The 21,383-nt window shown below is 38.0% G+C and overlaps 1 protein-coding gene across 1 annotated transcript; it reads left to right on the top strand.

The window, feature by feature from the left end:
• The first annotated feature begins 18,905 nt into the window (after positions 1–18,905).
• On the top strand, positions 18,906–21,383 carry LOC114364189 (uncharacterized). The gene is made up of 2 exons (XM_028320209.1): positions 18,906–18,960; positions 19,022–21,383. The coding sequence occupies exon 2, from the start codon at positions 19,586–19,588 to the stop codon at positions 21,374–21,376; it is 1,791 nt and encodes a 596-aa protein (XP_028176010.1). The 5' UTR covers positions 18,906–18,960; positions 19,022–19,585; the 3' UTR covers positions 21,377–21,383.

Genomic DNA, 21,383 nt, shown 5'->3' with positions numbered 1-21,383 from the left:
CATGCAAGATGTACGATAAAACATTGTTGCTTATCAGTTTTTAACGCGTTATCATTTTGACATTAAATATTGATATTGAATGTGTCAACGCATCATTTATTTTTAGATTGATGCAATGTTTGTGCTCGTGCGTGTTCATAAGTTCAACGAGTCCCATTTATTTTTCATAATATTTAGTCCAAATATTACGATCGTCAAAAAAATTATAGAGTTGTAGATATTATTTTTTGTGATAAAATCCTATTAATATTATAAAGGACAGTTTGGATGTCATGATGTCTGGATGTCTGGATGTCTGGATGTTTGTTACTCTTTCACGCAAAAACTACTGAACGGATTTTGTTGAAACTTAACAGTATTATTGTTTATAACTCAGATTAACATATAGGCTAACTTATGACGATATGTGACAAATAAATTTCAATAAATAAATAAGACGTGTCTAAAAAGCGCCATCTACCTATCGTCATTGGTTAAAATCTACAGCGCTGGACAAACTACTGTATGACGTTCGTAAATATTCATTCGGGGGAAGCCGTGAAACGCCATCTATCAACAATCAACATGATATCTAACGGGGATAAAATGAGGTCTACGCGAACGAAGTCGCGGGCGGCCGCTAGTACTTTCATAATTTCAGTATTTGTCGGGCGGAATTTTCTATCTCTTCACATCGAAAACGTTCACCATCTTTTGTTAAATAAATACATGATATCTGACGATTAAAAAACTGTAGAATGTAACATAAGCCCTGTTTTAATTAAAAATACAATCGACATAACTTCCTGAAAATTCATGGCAGGTTTTAGAAATAATAAAGACCATTTAAGCCGCCTTGTACGAACTCTATGTAAAGCCTCAGTCCCTTCTCTGAAATTAGGTGTCGATGTAGATGCATTATAGTTATAGTACTTACATGTAGATAAGTATAAAATACGATACTCGGAAAAAATAACCACAAGTCTATAATGCTCTGCAAACGTATCAGCACCAATCTTGTACACTGGCCTTTACTTCATTTTGCCATACTGTTTTTGATTTTCATGAGAGACTAAATAAATTAAATGAGTCTAAATAAATAAGAAAAACTGTTCAGTCACTAATTTACAAGAAAATGGAAATTTTCAGGAATTCACACTCCTAAGACAACGTTTACCTTCGCTTCCAAATCCACTCGTCGCTAATCTCTTTATAGAAAAACTCACTGGTCTCAATTAAATTTAATAAAAAATATATTACAATACAACAAAAATCTCCAATGATGCAATTTAATATTTAAAAAAATGACAAACAAGGTCATTGTCGAATTAAATGCAACTGTCAAATACTACAATGGTCAAAGTTAAGAACTGAACTAACACAAAAAGTGGGTCAGTAAGTGCATTTGAATGGCTGTGAACATAAATGGTGAAGAAATATTATTGTGCACCTTATTCTACATTTATTTATTGAAACATAAATGATGAAGAAATATTTTTATGCACCTTACTCTAAATTTTGTGGCGGCCATCTTTCATAATACCTTCCTTCAGCAAACTGACCAGCACTGGAGCATTGACGTTTCTTTGTTACACCGCCGGACAATGGTTGCGGTCGCGAGAGCGCTCCGGCAGATTGAAGTGTGATTTTTATTATTACGATGTATTCACGCTGGTTGTGATTGAGATGGCTTGAGAATAAGACGGTGTATAAGGTTTGCCGTCTTGTACTCGTATAGATTGAGAAGAAATGTAGGTATTATGAACAACTACAAAAGACTTTAACGTTTGGATTAATTTATGTAGGCTGAGTTTTCCTTAAACTCATTTACCTAAAAGATGCGCTTAAAAATGGGTGCGCTTTGAGGAATTTAACATACATGAAAATATCGGTATCGTCATCATTTCAAGTAAAGGACGTCCACTGCTGGAAAGATGCCTCCCCATGGATTTCCAGAAGGTGCGATTCTGAGCTGCTTGCATCCAGGTGCTTCCCGCGATCTTTAGTAGATCCTTGGTTTACTGTGGGAAGCCTGCACTATATCTGATACTTGAAAGTAACTAATATAATATTCAACAATTCCATGGTAAACATTTCAATTTACTACGAAAACTGTAGTCCCGTAGTACTAAACAGGGAAAAATAATAACGAACAAAAGCACCAGTGAAAACAAGTTATAAAATGTAATATCTATACAAAACACCCTTTAAAAATACTCAAAAACTAACCCTCCAAAACTGTGTATTAAGGGTACTCAATTTCGCAACGTTTTGGACAAATTTGAACCGCGGGGCGCTATCACGCCTCCAGTTGTGTGGCACAATGGACCCCCGCCGCAGTGCACATGGCAGCGACAGGGTTAACGCGCATAGTATAGGGGAAAGAAGAACATTTTCTTACTACGTACTACAATCTTCTAGATAAGAAATGCGTATACCTATGTATGCGACTGCTAGATGTAGCAAATTTTTCAGTATATTTGTGGTCAGTAGGTCAGTTTCCTACATCATCCCATTCATATCATTGTGGATATTTCTCCCACAAAATAGGTCGCTATTCTTACCAGAGCGATGCATATAAATAGTAGTGAAAAAGAACTACGGTGGGTAAGCTGAATAGAAAGAAACGCAGATGACAAAAAAAATATGGTTTTTGACAAGATGGAGTGTAATTTGATTGGAAAGTAGACCGCTTGCAACAGTTCGGAAGTCTATGAAAGGCAGATTAGAACACATCATGAATGATGATTAAGCAAACCGATTCTTTCGAATGAAAATAAGTAGGTACATAGATACAAGAAAATTCGAAGCGTGTGGTAGGTAGGCACAACCGAATGCTCTCTAAAAAGTCTAGAAATCTAGATCTATAGGTTAAGGAGATAAGATGGTAGTCTTGCTAGTTATTGTAGCGCGTTTTTACATGAGTTTACACTATTACGAAGATGCTCTACTATTCCTTTATACTGTGGTCAAAACTTGAAACTCATTTCGAGTTCACAACTCCGCGGCAGTCTGATGTCACAGAAAGAAATTGCTTCACACCGCGCAAGAGATGCTTAGTATAATCATGAGAGTTTTCTTGGACGGGTTAAAGTACTGAAACTATGTAGAGTCCCTTTGTACTTCAATTAGTATGTTACCGACGCTAGTCAATTAGTATTTATTTATTTATATTAGGAAGACCAGGGTTTACATAATTAAATTTTACAATTAATAGCACTTGATAACCACTTATAGGTCCCCACAGATAGTATTCAATCGATTGTCTGCTCATCTATTGTGGGTAACAATTTTTAAGTAACACACGTAGAATGTTTTTTAAGAGGATACGAATAAGAAAAATATATTTACAACCGTCCATTTGCAACCTTGTATATGTAGGTTCACTGAAATTACTTGAAAGAAATTATAATAGAACTATTGAAATTAGTATTTTTCTAGTTTTGCAGTTACAGGTTTCTGTAATTGAGGATTTCGGGGGAAACTCGCTTCCACCTTCGGCCTGAACATCACTTTCCATCAGGTGAAATGCAGGCCAAGCGTTTCCTCGCATAGGATTAAAAAAACTATTGGCGCTTACTACAAAAAAATAGTGTAGGTGTAACTGCCAAAAATATACTACTACTGAAAATAGGTAACAATTATTACAACGGAGAAATAAGATATTGAAAGTTAATTAAGTCGTGTATACTAAAAATTGGTGAGTAGTTTCTCACCCTGCAAAGGTGGCCAGTTAATCATTAAATAATTCAGTATTTAACTTCGCCATAATCGAATGTTTATCTGGATGTAACATCTGAATGCTATTGTGTATACAATTTAGCCATTTACTGTAACCAATGTTATTACGGTGAATAATCGAAACGATCGAAAAACCAATGGGCCCTGACCATGCAGGTTGTATAATATCGCTAGAGCTGTGCCGAATGTGGGTCTCGTACGCCGAATGTGAACCTCACTGGTCGAAAATGTTCGGCCGAAACTTAAGTCAAAGGACGATGGTAGGTATTTATTGTCAAAACAAGCTAATTTTCTTTTAAATAAGTAATGCAAACAATTATTCTTATTGTTAATGACATAATGTTAATAATTCAGAAACGGTATAAAATCATGTTCGGTTATCTGATCACTGCATAAGTAAGAATATGGCTACATACCTACACCAGAAGAAGGGCCTAGTTATTATCAAACAGCGGAAAGAGTTGCATAGATGATTAATGGATAACCAAGTAACACGTCTTGTTTTTAGTAAGAGCAAGCGGATTTGATTGATTTAATAAAGGTTATCGTATTGTGTAAGTACTAAGTATAATTATGGCACCAGGTTCACATAAAAAGTAGGGTTTAAAAACCGCAATTTCAGAAATAAGTTAAAATTCATTGCGCCGAACTATACGACCCAAAGCCGAACTTTACTGCCGAATTTAAAACTTTGAAACATCCCTAATAATAACATAATTTGATCGATTATCATCGGACCGGAAGTCTGAGGAAGCGCAGTGGGCGGCGCGGGCGCATCGTAGCGAAATAGCGGTTCACGCAATTATTTTTTTCACAAAATTGATAGATATATTTTTATGGCCTCTAATAAGTATTAACACGTTGAGTGCGAAACCAGGACTCTTCGTGTAACGAACCGTTACATACCCCCCTTTTTAGGTTAGGATTTTTCTAAAAAAATCCATTAATCCTAAAGCAATCTGATTTCTAGGTTAGCTTAAAATCTTTTACATGCCAGGTACCTAAATTGCGTCCTGCCATGTCTTCAAGTTCGTATACTAATTTCGATTTTTTTGTAACAATACGACATTTTAAGAATTTAGGGGCTAACTTTTTAGAGAATTTATTGTCTTTGTCGCTTTGGTAAAAGGTCCTTTTCCAAACGATATCACCCACGTTGAAGTCCACGTTCCTACGGCGAAGGTTATAGTTAGTACTATTTCTTGAGTGTGCTTTAATTAATGACAGTTGTACTTTGTCAAATAATTTATGCAACACACCAAGGTTTTCAGCGTAGGCATCGCGTGGAGAGAAAATTATTTGGTTTTCCAGGTCCGAGTCCACGTAATGTGAACCGCAGCTAACAAGCTCGCGCCCGTAGACCAAAAATGATGGTGTAAACCCTGTCACCTCATTTACGGCGCTGTTTAACGCAAATTGAATCTTGGAAATGTTAGAGTCCCAAACCCTATGGTCGCCGTCAATAAATGTAGAAACTGCCGTCATTATAGTCTTATTATAACGTTCTACTGTGTTTATTTGTGGGGTGTATAAAGGGGTATAAAAAACATTTGGGATATTATAATTTTCAAATAATTTTTTCATCGTGAGGCTGGTAAATTGACGTCCGTTATCCATTAAAATAGTGCTCGGTACCCCGTGAATGAGAAATACTTTATCTTCAATTATCTTTGAAATTTTTTTTTAAATAACAGTAGATAGGTACTTACTACTAAGCACTAGCTAAGCACTAAAATTAAAAATCATTTACAACACTCACCCGATATTGGGGTAACACAACACAACTTAGATTTGTAGAAATTGTTAAAAAGTGAATTTAACGACTCGTAGCTCGTCGTGACTTGGCAGTTTTAGTACAAAAGCCGTACGTCCTTGCGTTATGATAACTTCGCTCGGACTCCGCCGCGATGTTTCGACGGTTTATTCTAAACCGGGGCGAACCTGTTTCCACTTCGTTCACTCATCGTTCGCGCTCACAGATATTTAAAACGTCATTTGCGCCCGAGTTTACGTATAAGTTTTTGTTTATAATTATTTTATTTTTGTCATTAAGGTTTTAGTAAGTAAGTATATTTTTAATTAGTTTTTAGTTATAATTAAAATTTTATTTTTTTGTTAACTTTTACTTTATTTTGTTACTCTTCGTGTAACGAACCGTTACAGAATAAAGGCATAAATTAACCGAACTGGTGAACTTACACTACATATACATACACTTCACAGTAAATTGTGACGTGAGTTTATTGCGGCGCTACTTCTCAGCACTAGCCAAATGTTTGTGTCGAATCGCTGCTAGTAGGATAAGAAATAATGAGCCTTTACGCTCTTTAAGAGCAATTGACGATTTTTTGGATCTTACACTACGGGGCCTTATTATTGCGAGTACAACCACAGTACAACTCGCACTTGGCTAGTTTAGAACTCAGTGGTTATCTTACAACCTGTTGCCACGATATTGTGCGCGCTGTGCGTGCACTAAGCAGCGTGAATCACTAGAGGCCTAAGCCCGCACCAAGAGAAACTGTCAATATTACAAATAAAGTCAGCAGTGACACCGAGCTCTCTAACCCCCTAACCTCACTATCCTAATGATTTAAGTAACCTTCAAAGTAACTTTTAAACTTGAGCGTGATTTTCCATATAAGGATGCACTTCAGTCTATATTCATCATCATCATCATTTCAGCCATAGGACGTCTACTGCTGAACATAGGCCTCCCCCAATGATTTCTATACATATAACCGGTACGTATCTGCTTGCATCCAGCGCCTTCCTGCTACCATTACCTTTTTAGTGGATGTCATCTATTAATATTATGAAGAGGTAAAGTTTGTGTGTTTGTATATTTGTTAATTTGAAAGGGGTAATCTCGGGATCTACAGAACCGATTTTAAAAATTCTTTCACCAATAGAAAGCCACATTATTGCTGAGTGTCATAGGTTATATAAAAAACCGAAAAAATCCACGCGGGCGAACCCGCGGGCGGAAAGCTAGTACTTAGTAAGTAGAAACTGAGCATGCTCGAGCTAAAAATCTTAATTCAGTAACCGGGTGAAAATAAAGTAGATACTTAATGTTAAAAAGGTATTGTAGGACTGTTGAGTACTAAATTTTTATCACACTTTAATTCCAAAATTGCCAGTTGCTAGTGGCGCGGACTACAGTTTGTCGCGCGTTCAATAATGCATGCGCGAGCGCCGCCTTCGAGCGAGCGGGTTTGCTCCAGGTTTCTTGCATCTAACGATCCATCTTGGATCTCGTTTCTAAGTTTTCTTCAACTCATGTTAGTTCAAATTGATATCGTGTGATTTTTAAAGACTTGTTATGTCTGTTTGTCATCATCATCATGATCTTTCTTTTAGCCATAAGCACTGCTGAAAATCCTTATCGAATTTTGCAATCGGGATTTTCAGGTTGAATTTCATGTGCCCAAAATATGGTTTGTCTATTTTCTTTTTGCCTTTGTCGCAAACTACATTTAAGAAAAAGCAATGTCAAATGTCATAATTATAATGACATCGGTGCGATCTACCTTTGCAAAAATTATAAAAATAAACCTGCAGTAGGATGTAGACCATCCACGTAGTAGGGAAGTATGTGGCAGGCGTCAATTGTGATCTGTGGTTTGTGAGGCGTAGGGCCTGATGGTTGGCAGTATCCAATGGACTATGACGAAGGGTTTGTGTGGAGGGCGGAATTGTCGTGAACAAATCAGACTCAGACCAAGATGGTAAGTAGATTCTATTTTGCATATTCTTGGTCCGGTGAAGCTACGCGGCTTCGACTACCCGCGATTGTCAAAGCTACCATAACTACCTACATAAACCTAATCAGTAAAGCTAGTAAATGTTTCGAATTCGAAGATGGGTAGGTATCATACGATTATGGGTAGGTACCTATCATAAAATGACAAAATATGGTATCGTAACGCCATTGAAACTGAAAGTGAGAATCGTTCCCATTCCATATGGAATATCCATGGCTGAATTATCATTTGTAAACACTTATTATACTTTGTAATACCATATCTACAATTTAAATTGCAAAAACAGAGTTTAACTCAGTTCAATAGGAGTTGGCTGACAGGTCTGCAGAAATAAAAACAGTAACCTGGATATCTAAGGCTTTATTGTCCCATGGGATCTAATAATAAACTAAGTGTATTAAAACACATGACAAAAAGGACAAAAGTGGCGAGGCAGCCGCCATTTTGGATCGTTTGCGCGGGAACGCGAAATATGGAGAGCCACAGTCAATACGAATACAGTGAGGGCACTGTAAATATTTATAATGGAATTGAGATAGGGTTTTTGCTTTAGTCTTTTACCCGCGTCTTTGCCTGCGTTTTGTTTATCGCATCTGTACTTTTTTTCAAAATCATAGGCATAAAATCGAATGCACTCCATTGGTTACGTAATATTTGTTAATAACGTTCTGCCATGTGTTTATGAAAGAGATGTGAAGCACGGTATTATTTCAGTTACATACTTATCTAATTTTAGATGGCCTGCTTGACAATCAAACACGGGTCAAACTCTACTAGACCACATCACTGGCCGAGGGTTGACGAATGGATGTGTAATGACGTCTCATCTACAAGCTTAGGCTGGGATGCACCATCTTACATTAAACTTAAAAAGTCTGTCAAATTCCACACAAACAATACCAGTTACGGTCAATGTAAGGTGGTGAAACTCAGCCTTAAACTACTCTATCCATGTCTACACACATCCCAACTCTTGCGCAGTGTGCCCACTGCAACCTCTTCCACTGCACTGCGTATGCGTTCGATAAATTGACAAGTGCCATATATGGGCAGCGCTGGCCATTCGTCTTGTCGCGATCCCTGGTTAGATGCAGGTTAAATTGGACCTAGCTCTGCGCAGAAAAAAATGTATGAGTTACGAAGGAAGCTGGAAGCTCACTCGTATTCTTATTATTAGTTGAACCACAGAATAATAATAAGTACTTCGTACAGAAGATTTTCTTCGCGAAGGTATTTAAAAAAATGTATGCTCAATGTCGTTAACAATATGGTGTAATTTAGCTTGTCTCAAGAGTCGAGCACCATTTTGTTGACAAACGTCAGTGATCGGTACTGCGCCGAAGACATAGGGCTGACTTCGGTAAAATGATGTGTGACGTGAGGTGCCAAACTGCGAAAAATGGCGGAGGAAATACATGAATAAGCATGAATTATATGTATTTTGTGTTTCTAATATTATTCAGGCAGTTAAAAAATACTGTACAGTATTAATTGCACCACCGTTTTTACATATGGTTTATTGTCTTTACAATGCAAACCTTGGGGGAGGCCTTTGTCCAGCAGTGGACGTCATTTGGCTGAAACGAACGAACGAACGAACGAACGAACAATGCAAATAGGTAAAGAATACGTGCGTGCGTCAATACTCGCTCGTGATTGTCCTGTCGATTTGGTATCTCAGGAGGGGTAGTCGCGCGTGTTTTGTTTTCGATGCAAACTCGCGGAGATGAACAGGCCTGGTTGAACTAAGTACCCCAATTATATTATATTGGGTATTTACATGACCATGCTTAATTTAAAAGTTTAACAATGCGGTGTGTTTTATGGCTTGAGTACTAATAATACCACTTAAGTCAAAATTAGCAAGATGAAAAGGTGAAGGGCTTAAGTACCTACTTATAACTATCGTTCAACTTTTTATTTCAGTACCTAACTAGGTAATCACACGCCAGACCAATAGGAATTAACGAAACGGCACTTTTCAAAATATGAGTTAAATATTGTGGTGTTACAGCACTTTCTATAATATCTGACGATTCACTGCACAATATTATCTAACTAAGTAATTCAGATTCAGCAACTGAAATTATCAATAGTTATTTTGTCTTCATCCTTTATAATGAACCTTGTTCCAGAATATGCTATTGCTGTCTCACTCAAATTATTATTATTATTATAAAACTTTATTGCACAATAAAATAGTACAAAAGGTGGACTTAATGCTATTTAAGCATTCTCAGCCAGTCGACCCCTGGGTTATGCAATTATGTTAATTAATTTGTTTTTTTTTTGTTACAGGTAAGTGCTATATTTTTCCACAAAGGTGAACTGCATCAGGTGAGTCTTTGCAAACTTTCCTTTCACCTGAACTGTGAATAACCTGATGCTCACCTCAAATAAGTTATTTCTTAGATGATTAGACTAAATTGCGTTTTCGGTTATTTTTAATGAGTGCTCGTTCCCCGTACAAGCTATTTGCAAACTACCCACCACTCCCAATTACACGGGGGCGTTGACCTGGGGCTCTACTTCGGAAAATGATTTTCATAGCTCTCTCTCTCACTAATTTCTTGATCTAAACATGAGTGAAAGAGAGAAAAGTGGTGTTGTACTAAGCAGTTTTACAGGGTAGACCTCTTACGCCCGTACCATGATCGTCAAACTGGATCTAAAGAATATAGTTAATACGTCAAATTCCATGCAGAAATATGAAATTAAGGATGATATTACGCTGCCGTAAGATACAGTGGTAGGTCCCAGGGTAGCCTCGGTTGATGGGTTGTGAGATAACTTAATATTCACTGGCGATTTATTTCTTTTGTAACCATAAGTTAAGGCGGTGAAATTTTTGTGCTCTCGGCATTGGTTTCTGAAAATATTATTTTGGTGTCATGTTCCACGAGTAAATTCTATCATTAATATTGATTTTTGAGTTTTCAACAGCAGATGTGTACTAATACTAATATAAAAGTGTTTTACTTACTTAAAAAACTACCTGATGGAAAACTTCTGTTAAATCTTTCTCCAGACATAGCAATGTGTTCAGAAATTATCGTTTTATCGCATCGATCGTAAATAGATTTCCAATAAAAAGCCAAAAAAGCCATTTCCAACATATTCCACAATTGCGAGCTATAAAAACAAAGAATTCCCATTTACGAGAATCAAAGTAAAATGGCCTCCATATACCACGGTCTCGGAACAATCCTAACCATTCGTTTAGACTTCAGATGAGTCCCTAATGTCTGAGGCTGCGCGAGCGCAAGAATGTCGCCAGTCTCCTATGGTTTTTGTTCACTTAGGGCCTTGCTACTGAGGAGTCGTTCCACGCAACAAAACGCTATAACTCATTTTTATTTCCATTGGTTTTCCGACTCACAGTCTTATAACTAAGATGGATTTTAGAATGGATGTCGACAAGGCGCTTAGGTTGAGGGTTGGTGGAAAGCCAGTGTTGGATGCGTTGATGGCAATGCGTAAGGCTGCAGTCCAGTGACCAGTTTTGATTTGTTGTCATCGCGATTGGCAGTGGTCCTGTCGTGAGCCACGCAGCTTAGTTTTTGCGGTAGACGCGTGATTCGAGAGAATCGTTCAAGTTAGCTAGTCTTGCAAGGATAATTTACAGAATTTTATAAAATGCATTTCTTCATTTTTATTCAATACGAGTATTTTTTAAATGAACGAGGGGAAATTTTAAACATAAAAATAGCATTACGGAAAACTTAATCTTGTGCGTCATGAAAACTCATGTAAACCTATATGTATAATTTAGGAGGTTAACGCCTTCATATAACTATGTATTTAGGAATCTGAAAATATTTCAAGAATCATCAGTCGACTTCAAAAACCGAACTCACAAGTAACTTCAAAGATAGGTTCTAGGGACTGTCTTGACTACTTATAAAACGAGGCATCTCAATTGGTAGTTGTGTCCTACCTATTGTTAGCACTATGTTAGGTTAAATTACTAGTTTTGAGAGCAACTAGTCCTAAGACTAGTTTTACTATCCTCACCTAGCCAGCATTAGTCAATTAAACCAGGCGTTTGAGATAATTGAATCAAGAGCTGGACGTCTGAGGCCAAAGGAATATTCATGAAGCAAAACGATGTTTGCTAACTATCAGTTATGTAAAAAAACTATCATCCGATAGGGGTGTTTCTCGTGCAAATACAACATATTTTTATATGGGAACTAGTTCTTGTTCATAGGCTTTTTAAAATTATATTGTAAGTTTTAGTAACTGCGGTCACAGACTTCGCGAGCTACCATAAGTACGCATAGCGATACTTTTCGTAACAATCAGGGTGATACTATAGTTCCCTCCATATTCAACACTTAAGTAGCTTTGTTAACGTGTTTTGTATGATACCTACTTAAATCAAATTTTGATATTCCATTTAGCAGTGATTTACGACTGTAAAAGTAAAAAATCGCGACTAGAATTATGTTCTCTATCTTAGATAGCAACTTAGAACTTTCGTTTCCATTTTGTCCTGAACTGCAATAACCTAGAATTTCGTTGGAACAAATCCACGCCCGAATCCAGTAGCTGCCATCACCTTATGATTATTGCTCAATTTGGCGCGGCCATGTTTTTATCGGCCCGTGTCCTTGGGAGAGATGCGCGCGAAAGTGCTGACCACAGACGCGTCCGTTGCGTTCGAATTTGGAACGCAGCCGAACTTTTTTCATGATTTTTACTTTTTTTGCATTATCGTCGAGTGTTATACCGGCCAGTACCTAATGTAGTTTAAAATTCTGGTAGTGTTAAGCTTTTCCTGGAAAAAAGTGCTGACTGGTCATTGGAACTCGCCTGGGTTCAATTTGGAAATTGCTGAACTTTTTTCACGGTGCACGGTGTAGGGTACTTTTTCCTTTTTCTGTGTTTACCGCCTAGTATTTTATGATTTTACAGCTCTTTTGGTGATACCACTGCAAGCGAAAGCTGATTAATCGGGTTGCGTTTTAATTTGCTTATCATACACATTCGACAATTCCTATTTTAAAGACTGAAAAAATATAACATGCAGTCTTTTACTAAGTGAGAACTATAGCTATATTTTAAATTCGCTATATCATTTTCAGTCTATTAAAATTTCAGTACCAACCAACGGTCATTCTAAAAAATTCAGTCAGTAATCAACTTTCCATATTGCTTTTGTGTGTCTACAATAACAATCTAAAGTAAAAAAAATCTTAAAAGATAACGGAAGCTGTTTTAAAATTGATTTGAGTTGATTTTTCTGTAAAGTAATCGTTCATCTCTTCTAGCGAAAGGAACATTGCAAGCGTAGGTAAGTCGGAATGAAACTGAACGATTTGTCCGCGCTAGGTCCCGGCTTCGGCTGCTGCATTCGAACTAAAACCCCTGAATGCACTCAACTAACTTTTTCTCGGCGACCGATCGCTGCGAATACGGCGATTAGAAACCGGTCCGGGCTGCATGCACGGGACCCCGCACTCCGCAACTCCTAAGCCCGCTCCCCTGCCAGTTACGGCCAATCCCCCGTACAACAACCCTTTAGAACACAACGCTAACCGCCGCGTTCGCTTCAACCTAACTTACAGACTTCCAATTTAATAGCCAGTCACGAAGACTCAAAACGCGCTGCAAATACGTTCCGCGAACGTTTCCCATGCAGTTTTTCAAGACTAACACGAGCGAACCGAGGAATGCGCGCTAGAGACTCGCGGGTTAGCGATAAAATAAGTGGGATTCATTGACATCGGTCATGAGGTTCAGATATGCTGTTTAGACTGGATTAGGCGAGTCTAGGTTTTTCAAACCGCCCATGCTTAGAAATGGCTGAATTAACTACGAGCCTCGCGTATCCCATGGGAACTATAAAAAGCAGACGTGCCTGTTTGGAAATTAATTAAAAATTGTAATCCATGTCGCTGTTTTAGAAAAATCGATTCAGGAATGCTCCTTTGGGTACAATTTTTCAATGAATACATGAATATAAATCATTTAGTTTTAATAACATTTATGTTAAGTCTATAATGATAGTGTAATTAAAGGTGAAATGTGAAAATGTTAACTAAGTATTTAATCATTTTACCTTAACGAAGTTAACGAGCTTTTTAACAATAATGTCACTGCGGTCATCATCGTCTATTTATTATTTCATGTAGTACCTACATAATTATTTACAACCTTTGGTACCTGAAATTATTCCTGATAGTCTAAATGGGTTTTATTTCGCATTATTATTAAATAATACAAGTCCTTATGACTACAAGACCCCGACTCTATCTACATAACTACGCGTAATTATTCTTGCCTTGACTAGTAAATTATGCTTGCATTTTAAATTTTAAAACTTTCAATAGGGATAAACATTAGCTTAACTCTGCGCAAAGGTATGCAATCAAAATAAAATCTTCCCTCAATAATAAGATCAAAACGTAAATCTATATCACGTTTCGACATAATATTTTTAAGACTAGGCGCACACCATCGATTTTAGTTGGCCGATAGTTGTGCCCGATTTTAAATTATATGAAGAATCGGCCAAATCAAATCGGTGTAATGTGCACACTTCCATACATGCCCATACTGATCAACTGCCCGACTAAACTATCGGCCGACGAAAAATCGATGGTCTGCGCTTAGGCTAACTTTGACAAACGTCAAAAATCTATCAAACTCCATAAAACACCGGTTATTGTTACAGTTACGGTTAAAGTAAGTTGGTGCAACTCAGCCTAACTCTATCGCAGCACATACTGGAGATTATAATTAACTAAAAGCAAACAGCGCTAAACTCTACCCACAACTGTATCTTTTTTAACAAAATAGTTAAATTCTAAAAACCATTCGTATTTACATTGTTTAATTTCATACAGCACAGCAGACTATTATACATTTTTCATGTAAATTAATTAGCGCCTGTTACTGAAGCTTAGCTAGATCCGTTGTCATCTAGAAACTTCTGAAACTCTTTTATTATTACTGAAACATTTATCTACATTTTCAATTATTTTTTTGCTCAGACTAAACTTTTAAGTACAAAGATGGCATCACCTAACTACATAATGTCTAACCCATCTGTATGTATAAAAGTTCCATCAAAATTAGTTCAGCTTTAAACTTAAAACAGAACTTTGGTGTATAATCCTGCACATTTCTCAACGTTAACCAAGCATAGCCACCGCCAAAGACACACTTGCACTAATCAACAAATAAAAAGCCGTTATCATGCAAACTTTCTACGTCGAGGTAGTCATTCACGTGACCTTTCCAAAGGTCCGTCTGCGGCTGACATTTACCATCTAATTAGCCATCGGTGACCTTTAGCGACCTCATTATAGGGCGCTAAATGGGGCAGCAATTATGTACAGCTTGCCTAACGTCTGACTTAATTCATCAGTTGTCTATCGGTAAAATAGGGAATTTTATGGTCACTGGTTCTCTAACTTGAGGCTGGAAGGTTGAGCTTTTTTTTTAGTCGAAACTCATAAAAACTCATTTATTTTGCAAATGGGCTTTTAAAAAACACTTTTACACGTCCCAGTATTAACCCTACCACTGCTTCAGGACAATAAATGGACTGAAAAGAAGCAGCGCCAGAAATTTAGTCACTGTTGTCAGCCTCAGGACCAACAGAACGGGAGTGTGTTTCAGAATTTGGGGAAGAAGTTGCAATTTTTCCCTTTATTTCGTGTGTGAATTTGTTTTGTCCACTCCATACCTTGGTATTTGAATGTTTAGGTCAAGTCACTTTTCATCAAATAGATCTTACGACATAAATAGTTGAATAGGCAAATATAAATAAAGTTAGGTACAAGGCAAAGACAAGGAGCTACAAAGCCAATGTTAATTATTTACGAAATAATTACCCCTAAAGGGCGTAGGTATTTTTTATGCTATATTTTTATTACTTCGGGCGTCAAGCGCCATTATTTAAGGGTTCGAAAAAACTTTGAGACGCTATGGTCTAATGAGAATCCTTGGTTTTTGCTGGGCGTGTCTGGAAATGACTTTTTCCAAGCATTTTTTGTAATGGAATAACGACTGAGCATACCATGGAAGAACGATGTGATTGCAATATAAGGAAGGCAAATTGTGGCGGTGTTGGGCGGAGAATGGACATTAAAATAAAATGATCACTATATCTGGAATAATGGTCGCTATACTTTAGTATTTTGTGATCACAACTACTAGTTATACAAAAATGTTAGTTAGACATTTTATTAGTTCTGTAACACCAAGTCTTCTTTGGGTGGATTCGACCAATCAAGAGTAAATATTAATCTCAGAATAACTCGTCAGTTATTAGACATTTTGAAATATTTCCCATACTTACTGAAACTGTCAATGTGCCAGTTATCATCATCATCATCATCATCATCATTTCAGCCATAGGACGTCCACTGCTGAACATAGGCCTCTTCCAAGTTAGAGTTAACCTCGGATAAAAGTTTGGTTGAATCGGGCCTTAATGTTATTATTATGCAAAAGTTACACTTTTAAGATCTTATTTTGATTGATTTGGACGTAGAGATAGAACTGACCTGAAAGTAGGCGAAAAGTCAATGATAGCCTTGAGATGGGTACTTCTCATTTACACTCAAATTTGATGGTCACACAATAATAGTTCATAAACGGTATAAGTTAGAACAATAACTTTGAAATCAGATGATAAAATATCTATTTAGCTACATACAAAATAAATGTTATCGTAATAGAAGCAAAAATAATACGAAAAAATCACATGAAACGATAAAAAACGGGGTCATTTTTCGCGTTCTCATCGTGTCACACCTTCGGTTGCAATGAAACATTTGGTTACTGCATTCACAATTTTCATTCAATTTGTGTGCAGCATATACTAAAATCATCGTAATTAAATATGCTTTCCACACAATAGTCAAAAAAATATCTTCTTATAATTATTTTGAATTGGGAAAGCGAAATACGTTGGTCACACGATTTTAGGTACCTAAAATTTTGAGTTATAATACAAGATTGCCGTTAAACCGAACACCAGCAACCAATCACAGCGTTCTATTCGGTTAACGTAAGTCGCGCTTCGACCATTGGGGAGGTGAGATAGGTCGATCGTCGCTCCGCGAAAAAAATACGTAACTTTTTGTGATTATCCATAGACATACCGTCGCTTGCTTGAACAATATTTTCTACCTCTAAAATTTAAACAATTTAATTGAAACTTTGCCATTGAAAACTTAACATGTTAGACTTATTTGTGTAGTATTCAACTTGAACCGTTAAATTCAAATTTAAGGATAATTCATAAAAAACTAAAATTTTCGTCACGTTCGTGGCATCACCTTCGTGGTGTTTTATACACGAAGGTGATTTTAGGCCACGAAAGTGATTTCTTGCTTTGGTTTATTTTAAAATATAGTGACTGGTGTTTATGTTTTTACAATATTTTAATAACTAATAAATTATACGTGGTAAGTAGAGATCAGTACATCAATAAATAAATAAGGGCCTCGTATTTTTATTGTCTGTTTGTCTGTGTGACTGTATGCATGTCTGTATATGTGACTGTGTGTGTATCTGTTTGTAAGATAAATTTAATCTGAAGTTTGACTTGAAAGTTGTATAACAAAAATACGAGGCCCTCTGGCCTAAATAAAAAATATATTTTTGTTGAGGGACTGATAATCAGTTAGAGTTCTTTTTTATTGAGGTACTGATAATCCGTTTTTTGCTTCTTTAGCATTTCAGAATGCCACCAGTGTCACCCTTAAAACCAATTGCGTAGAATCTTGTAACTTAGTAGGTGGCGTAATCGGTAAAATTTTATCTTGTATTTAAGTAGGTACCTATTTATATTATGTTATTACTATTTATCTATGAAAATAAGACAAAACATATGTTTTATAAACACTTAAGAGTCATTTACAGTAGTAAAGTTTGAAAAAAATATTGCTGTGAAGTACAGAATCACTTTCGTGGCATCAAAAAATTCAAAAAGTTAAAGCTTCCAAACGAGACTCACTATTTGCCTGATTTACTGAGAATACAATCTTCACATCAAGCGCTACAATTTTTGTTTACAAAAAGTTGAAATAAGTTAGAAATAAAATTCGCCACGAAGGTGACGATGAGAACCGTGGCGATGAGAAATAGCCAGATTCCTATTCTTTGGCGTAAAAATGGTTCCTAAGGAATAAAATGTTGATCAATAATTTCTGTTGAAGATCAGATTAAGAGTGTCCCAAATTAGTTTAGAACTCTACAAAATAATGATTTCGTTACTTTCGTTGGTTAGGTTTATTTATTGAATTCACTAAAATTGTATGTGTAGTCCCCAAGGCAAATAATTTAATCTAGTTTTCTCCATGATCAGAGATCTATATTCGTACTAGTTATCAATATTAATGACCAGTTTCCTAGCAATTAAAAGAGTTTGCATATTCTGTATATCTACATAATTGAGACGATCTCAATCTGAGATGGGAATCGGAAGATGAACGGTCTCGGTTCGATTCCCCGTGATAGCGAATTAACTGGAGGATATCATTACTCTAGGGCCTTAGCTATTAGATCAGCACCTCGCCCAACGTAAACTGATCAGCTTTGAAAATGTCAGTTATTATCAACAGAAGCGTTTATCACACCATGGAATTTTCAACCTCTCTTCCAGTTTCAGCTTTACTGTTACTAAATTGAAACTTTAAAAATAGGCTTTGGTACGTAATGCATTAATACCTTTTTTCATCAAATCATATTGAAAATGTACAATATTTTGCGTTCTTAGTCTATTTAGATGTTGATTATTTTAAAGCAAGTATTAATGTTGTTTCTTGTAAAACAGATTTTTTACTCATTTCGGCTAAAATTTGTTCGGAACCGACTGATACCAGCATTTTTGCCTGAAACGTAACAAATCTTCAGTACACTTGTGGCCATTACAGAACCACCTCACGGTCTACAAGTCCAGCCTAGAAAAGTATAGTTATTATAATAATTCATTGCGTGTCCATCAAATTAGTGGTTGTAGCATAAACTTTGTCGTCGCTGCGCAAGAGCAAAAAGTGTGGGTTCAATCACCGGTGGATCACATGCCTTATTTGTAAACATTGGCAGCGGCCGAAGGCGAGGTGTTCCACTGGGAGAGCTATTTTAACAGCGAATTTAAACATCATTCATCTAGAATTCGCTGCCTGCTGCTGTCTTTCCTGAACACTATAATCCGGGCATTTTCAAGGCGACTCTCGCACTTACAGGACAGATATGTACCATCCTACACAGCATCTCACTTAGGTGCGATTGCGGTCAAATACCTACCTTGTCAATTACCATGACCATGTCAACAACCAAAGCGAACCCACTCACTACAGTATGGAGTGAGAGGGGGGGATATACGGAAGCAGGCAAAGATACGTTGAAAACAATGATAGCAACGCACTTTCCTGAATCACAGGTCCTAAGCGATGATCAAGATCCAATCAGCGTGGAGGAACAAAATAGAACAACAAACAAGCTCGACTGGGTTACGGCTAAAAGAGTAGTGGATGAGACCNTCCTATAAGAAAAGACGCCAGCAAGACTGGGTTACGGCTAAAAGAGTAGTGGATGAGACTAAGGTGAGATGGGCAATCGGGAGCTTTGAACCATACAAGGCACCAGGCCCAGATTCGATCTACCCAATTCTCTTGCAGCAAGGAATCTCCATTCTGAATCCTCATCTATGCAGGTTATACAAAGCCTGCATAGCATTTGGATACATACCTAAGGTATGGAGAGAAGTCAAAGTGATCTTTATACCTAAACCAGGTAGACCGGATTACAACGACCCTAAGGCATATAGGCCAATAAGTCTACAATCTTTTCTTCTCAAATCGCTTGAAAAACTTGTAGATAAGTACATAAGACAAGGACCACTAAAAAGATTTCCTCTACATGAGCTACAATGTGCATACCAGGCAGGGAAATCTACAGAAACTGCGCTACACTATGTAACCGGCAGGGCGGAGGCGGCTCTTGAGAGTAGGGAGGTTACTGTTGGGACATTTGTCGACATAGAGGGGGCATTTGACCGCACTACCTTCGTCTCTATAGGAGCTGCTGCTTCTGACCACGGGGTACCACTACCTCTATGCCGGTGGATAGACTGTATGCTTAAAGGCAGGATTATTCAATCAGAACTGCAAGGAGAGTGCATGAGTGTAAGGACTGTCAAGGGCTGCCCGCAAGGGGGGGTACTCTCACCCTTGCTATGGAGCCTGGTCGTGGACTCACTACTTGTGAAACTTAACAAAGGACCACTCTACACGGTTGGATATGCAGATGATTTGGTAATTATGGTAAGGGGCAAGTTCCCAACTATTGTGACAGACATCATGCAAAGAGCCCTCAACACACTGGAAGAGTGGTGTGACAAAAACCACCTCTCGGTGAATCCGGGAAAAACGAATGCTATTGCATTTACAAAAATGAGAAATACAACAGGGCTAGGACATCTCTACCTTTATGGTAAACAGATAACCTGGACCAATGAAGTGAAATATCTAGGGGTAATCCTAGATAAGGAACTTACATGGCGTAAACACCAAGATACGGTCATAGCTAAGGCTATGAGAGTGCTGGGAATGTGTCGTGGTGCATACGGGAAGACATGGGGACTTAGTCCCAGAGTGATGAGGTGGATCTATATAACTATGGTGAGACCAATAATACTTTATGGCAGCATTGTCTGGTGGCCTAGAATTAGGTTACAGACGTGCAGAACGGCACTGGGCAAATTGCAAAGAACTGCATGCCTAGCAATAACGAGTGCGTTTAGAACTACGCCAACTGCAGCATTGGAGATTATTCTGGGATTGCCCCCACTGCACTTGGCGCTAGAAGTAGATGCAAGGAAGGCGCTGCACAGACTGAAGGGGGCGGGACTTTGGAGTACATCCAAACCTTGCACCAAGCACACAAGGATGGGGAGCGATCCTCAATTAGATGCAATAATGGACATGGGTTGTGATACAATGCAGCCTAGGTACATGTTTAGCAAGGATTTCAAAGTGTCTATACCAACAAGGGAAGACTGGAAAAGAGGACTAAAACGTCAACAAGACAGCCTGATCTGGTATACTGACGGCTCCAAGATGAACTCAGGAACAGGAGCGGGCGTCTACTCCAAACAATCTGAGCACAGTGAAAGCTTAGGGAGGTTTGCAACAGTGTTTCAAGCTGAAACCTATGCTATAATCATGTGCGCAGTAAGGAATATAGAACAGGCGCATAAAAAGCGTGACATTTACATATTAAGTGACAGTCAGGCAGCACTCAAAGCCATTGCCTCAGTGAGGGTTGGATCCAGACTCGTTCTGGAGGCAATCTTGGCACTGAATAAACTTGGAAGGCACAACAGGGTGACCCTCATGTGGGTACCTGGACATACTGGAATCGAAGGCAATGAGAGAGCCGACAGTCTAGCGAGACAAGGGTCAGAGGCGGCACCTATTGGGCCAGAGCCGATAGTGCCCTTATCTATGAGCACTTTACACATGGCCATGAGGCAATATATATCCAGGAAGCACAGAGCTGAATGGGAAAGCTCCAACGGTATGAGCCACTCCAAACTATTCCTAGTTGGAAACACAAGATCATGGGAAAAGCTCATACTCAATGGAAACAGAAGGCAAGCCCGAGTGATCACGGGTGCGCTGACAGGACACTACACTACAAACCACATGCTCCACAAAATGGGCCTAACTACGGATGACAGCTGTCGAGCATGTGGAGAACATGCGGAGTCCATGAAACACCTACTGTGCGAATGTGACGCGCTAGCTAGAACTAGAATGGGTCTCCTGGGGTCGGCTTATCCGACACCAGAAGAATATAGGTCCTTCTCACCCAAGCTCTTAATCCACTACATGGATAGGATCTTTGCGGATGAGGGGGGATAAAGGTATA

Source organism: Ostrinia furnacalis, unplaced genomic scaffold, assembly GCF_004193835.3.
Source record: "Ostrinia furnacalis isolate ACB-3 unplaced genomic scaffold, ASM419383v2 OfSCF7365, whole genome shotgun sequence".
Lineage (NCBI taxonomy): Eukaryota > Metazoa > Arthropoda > Insecta > Lepidoptera > Crambidae > Ostrinia > Ostrinia furnacalis.
This window is presented reverse-complemented; position numbering and strand designations above follow the sequence as displayed.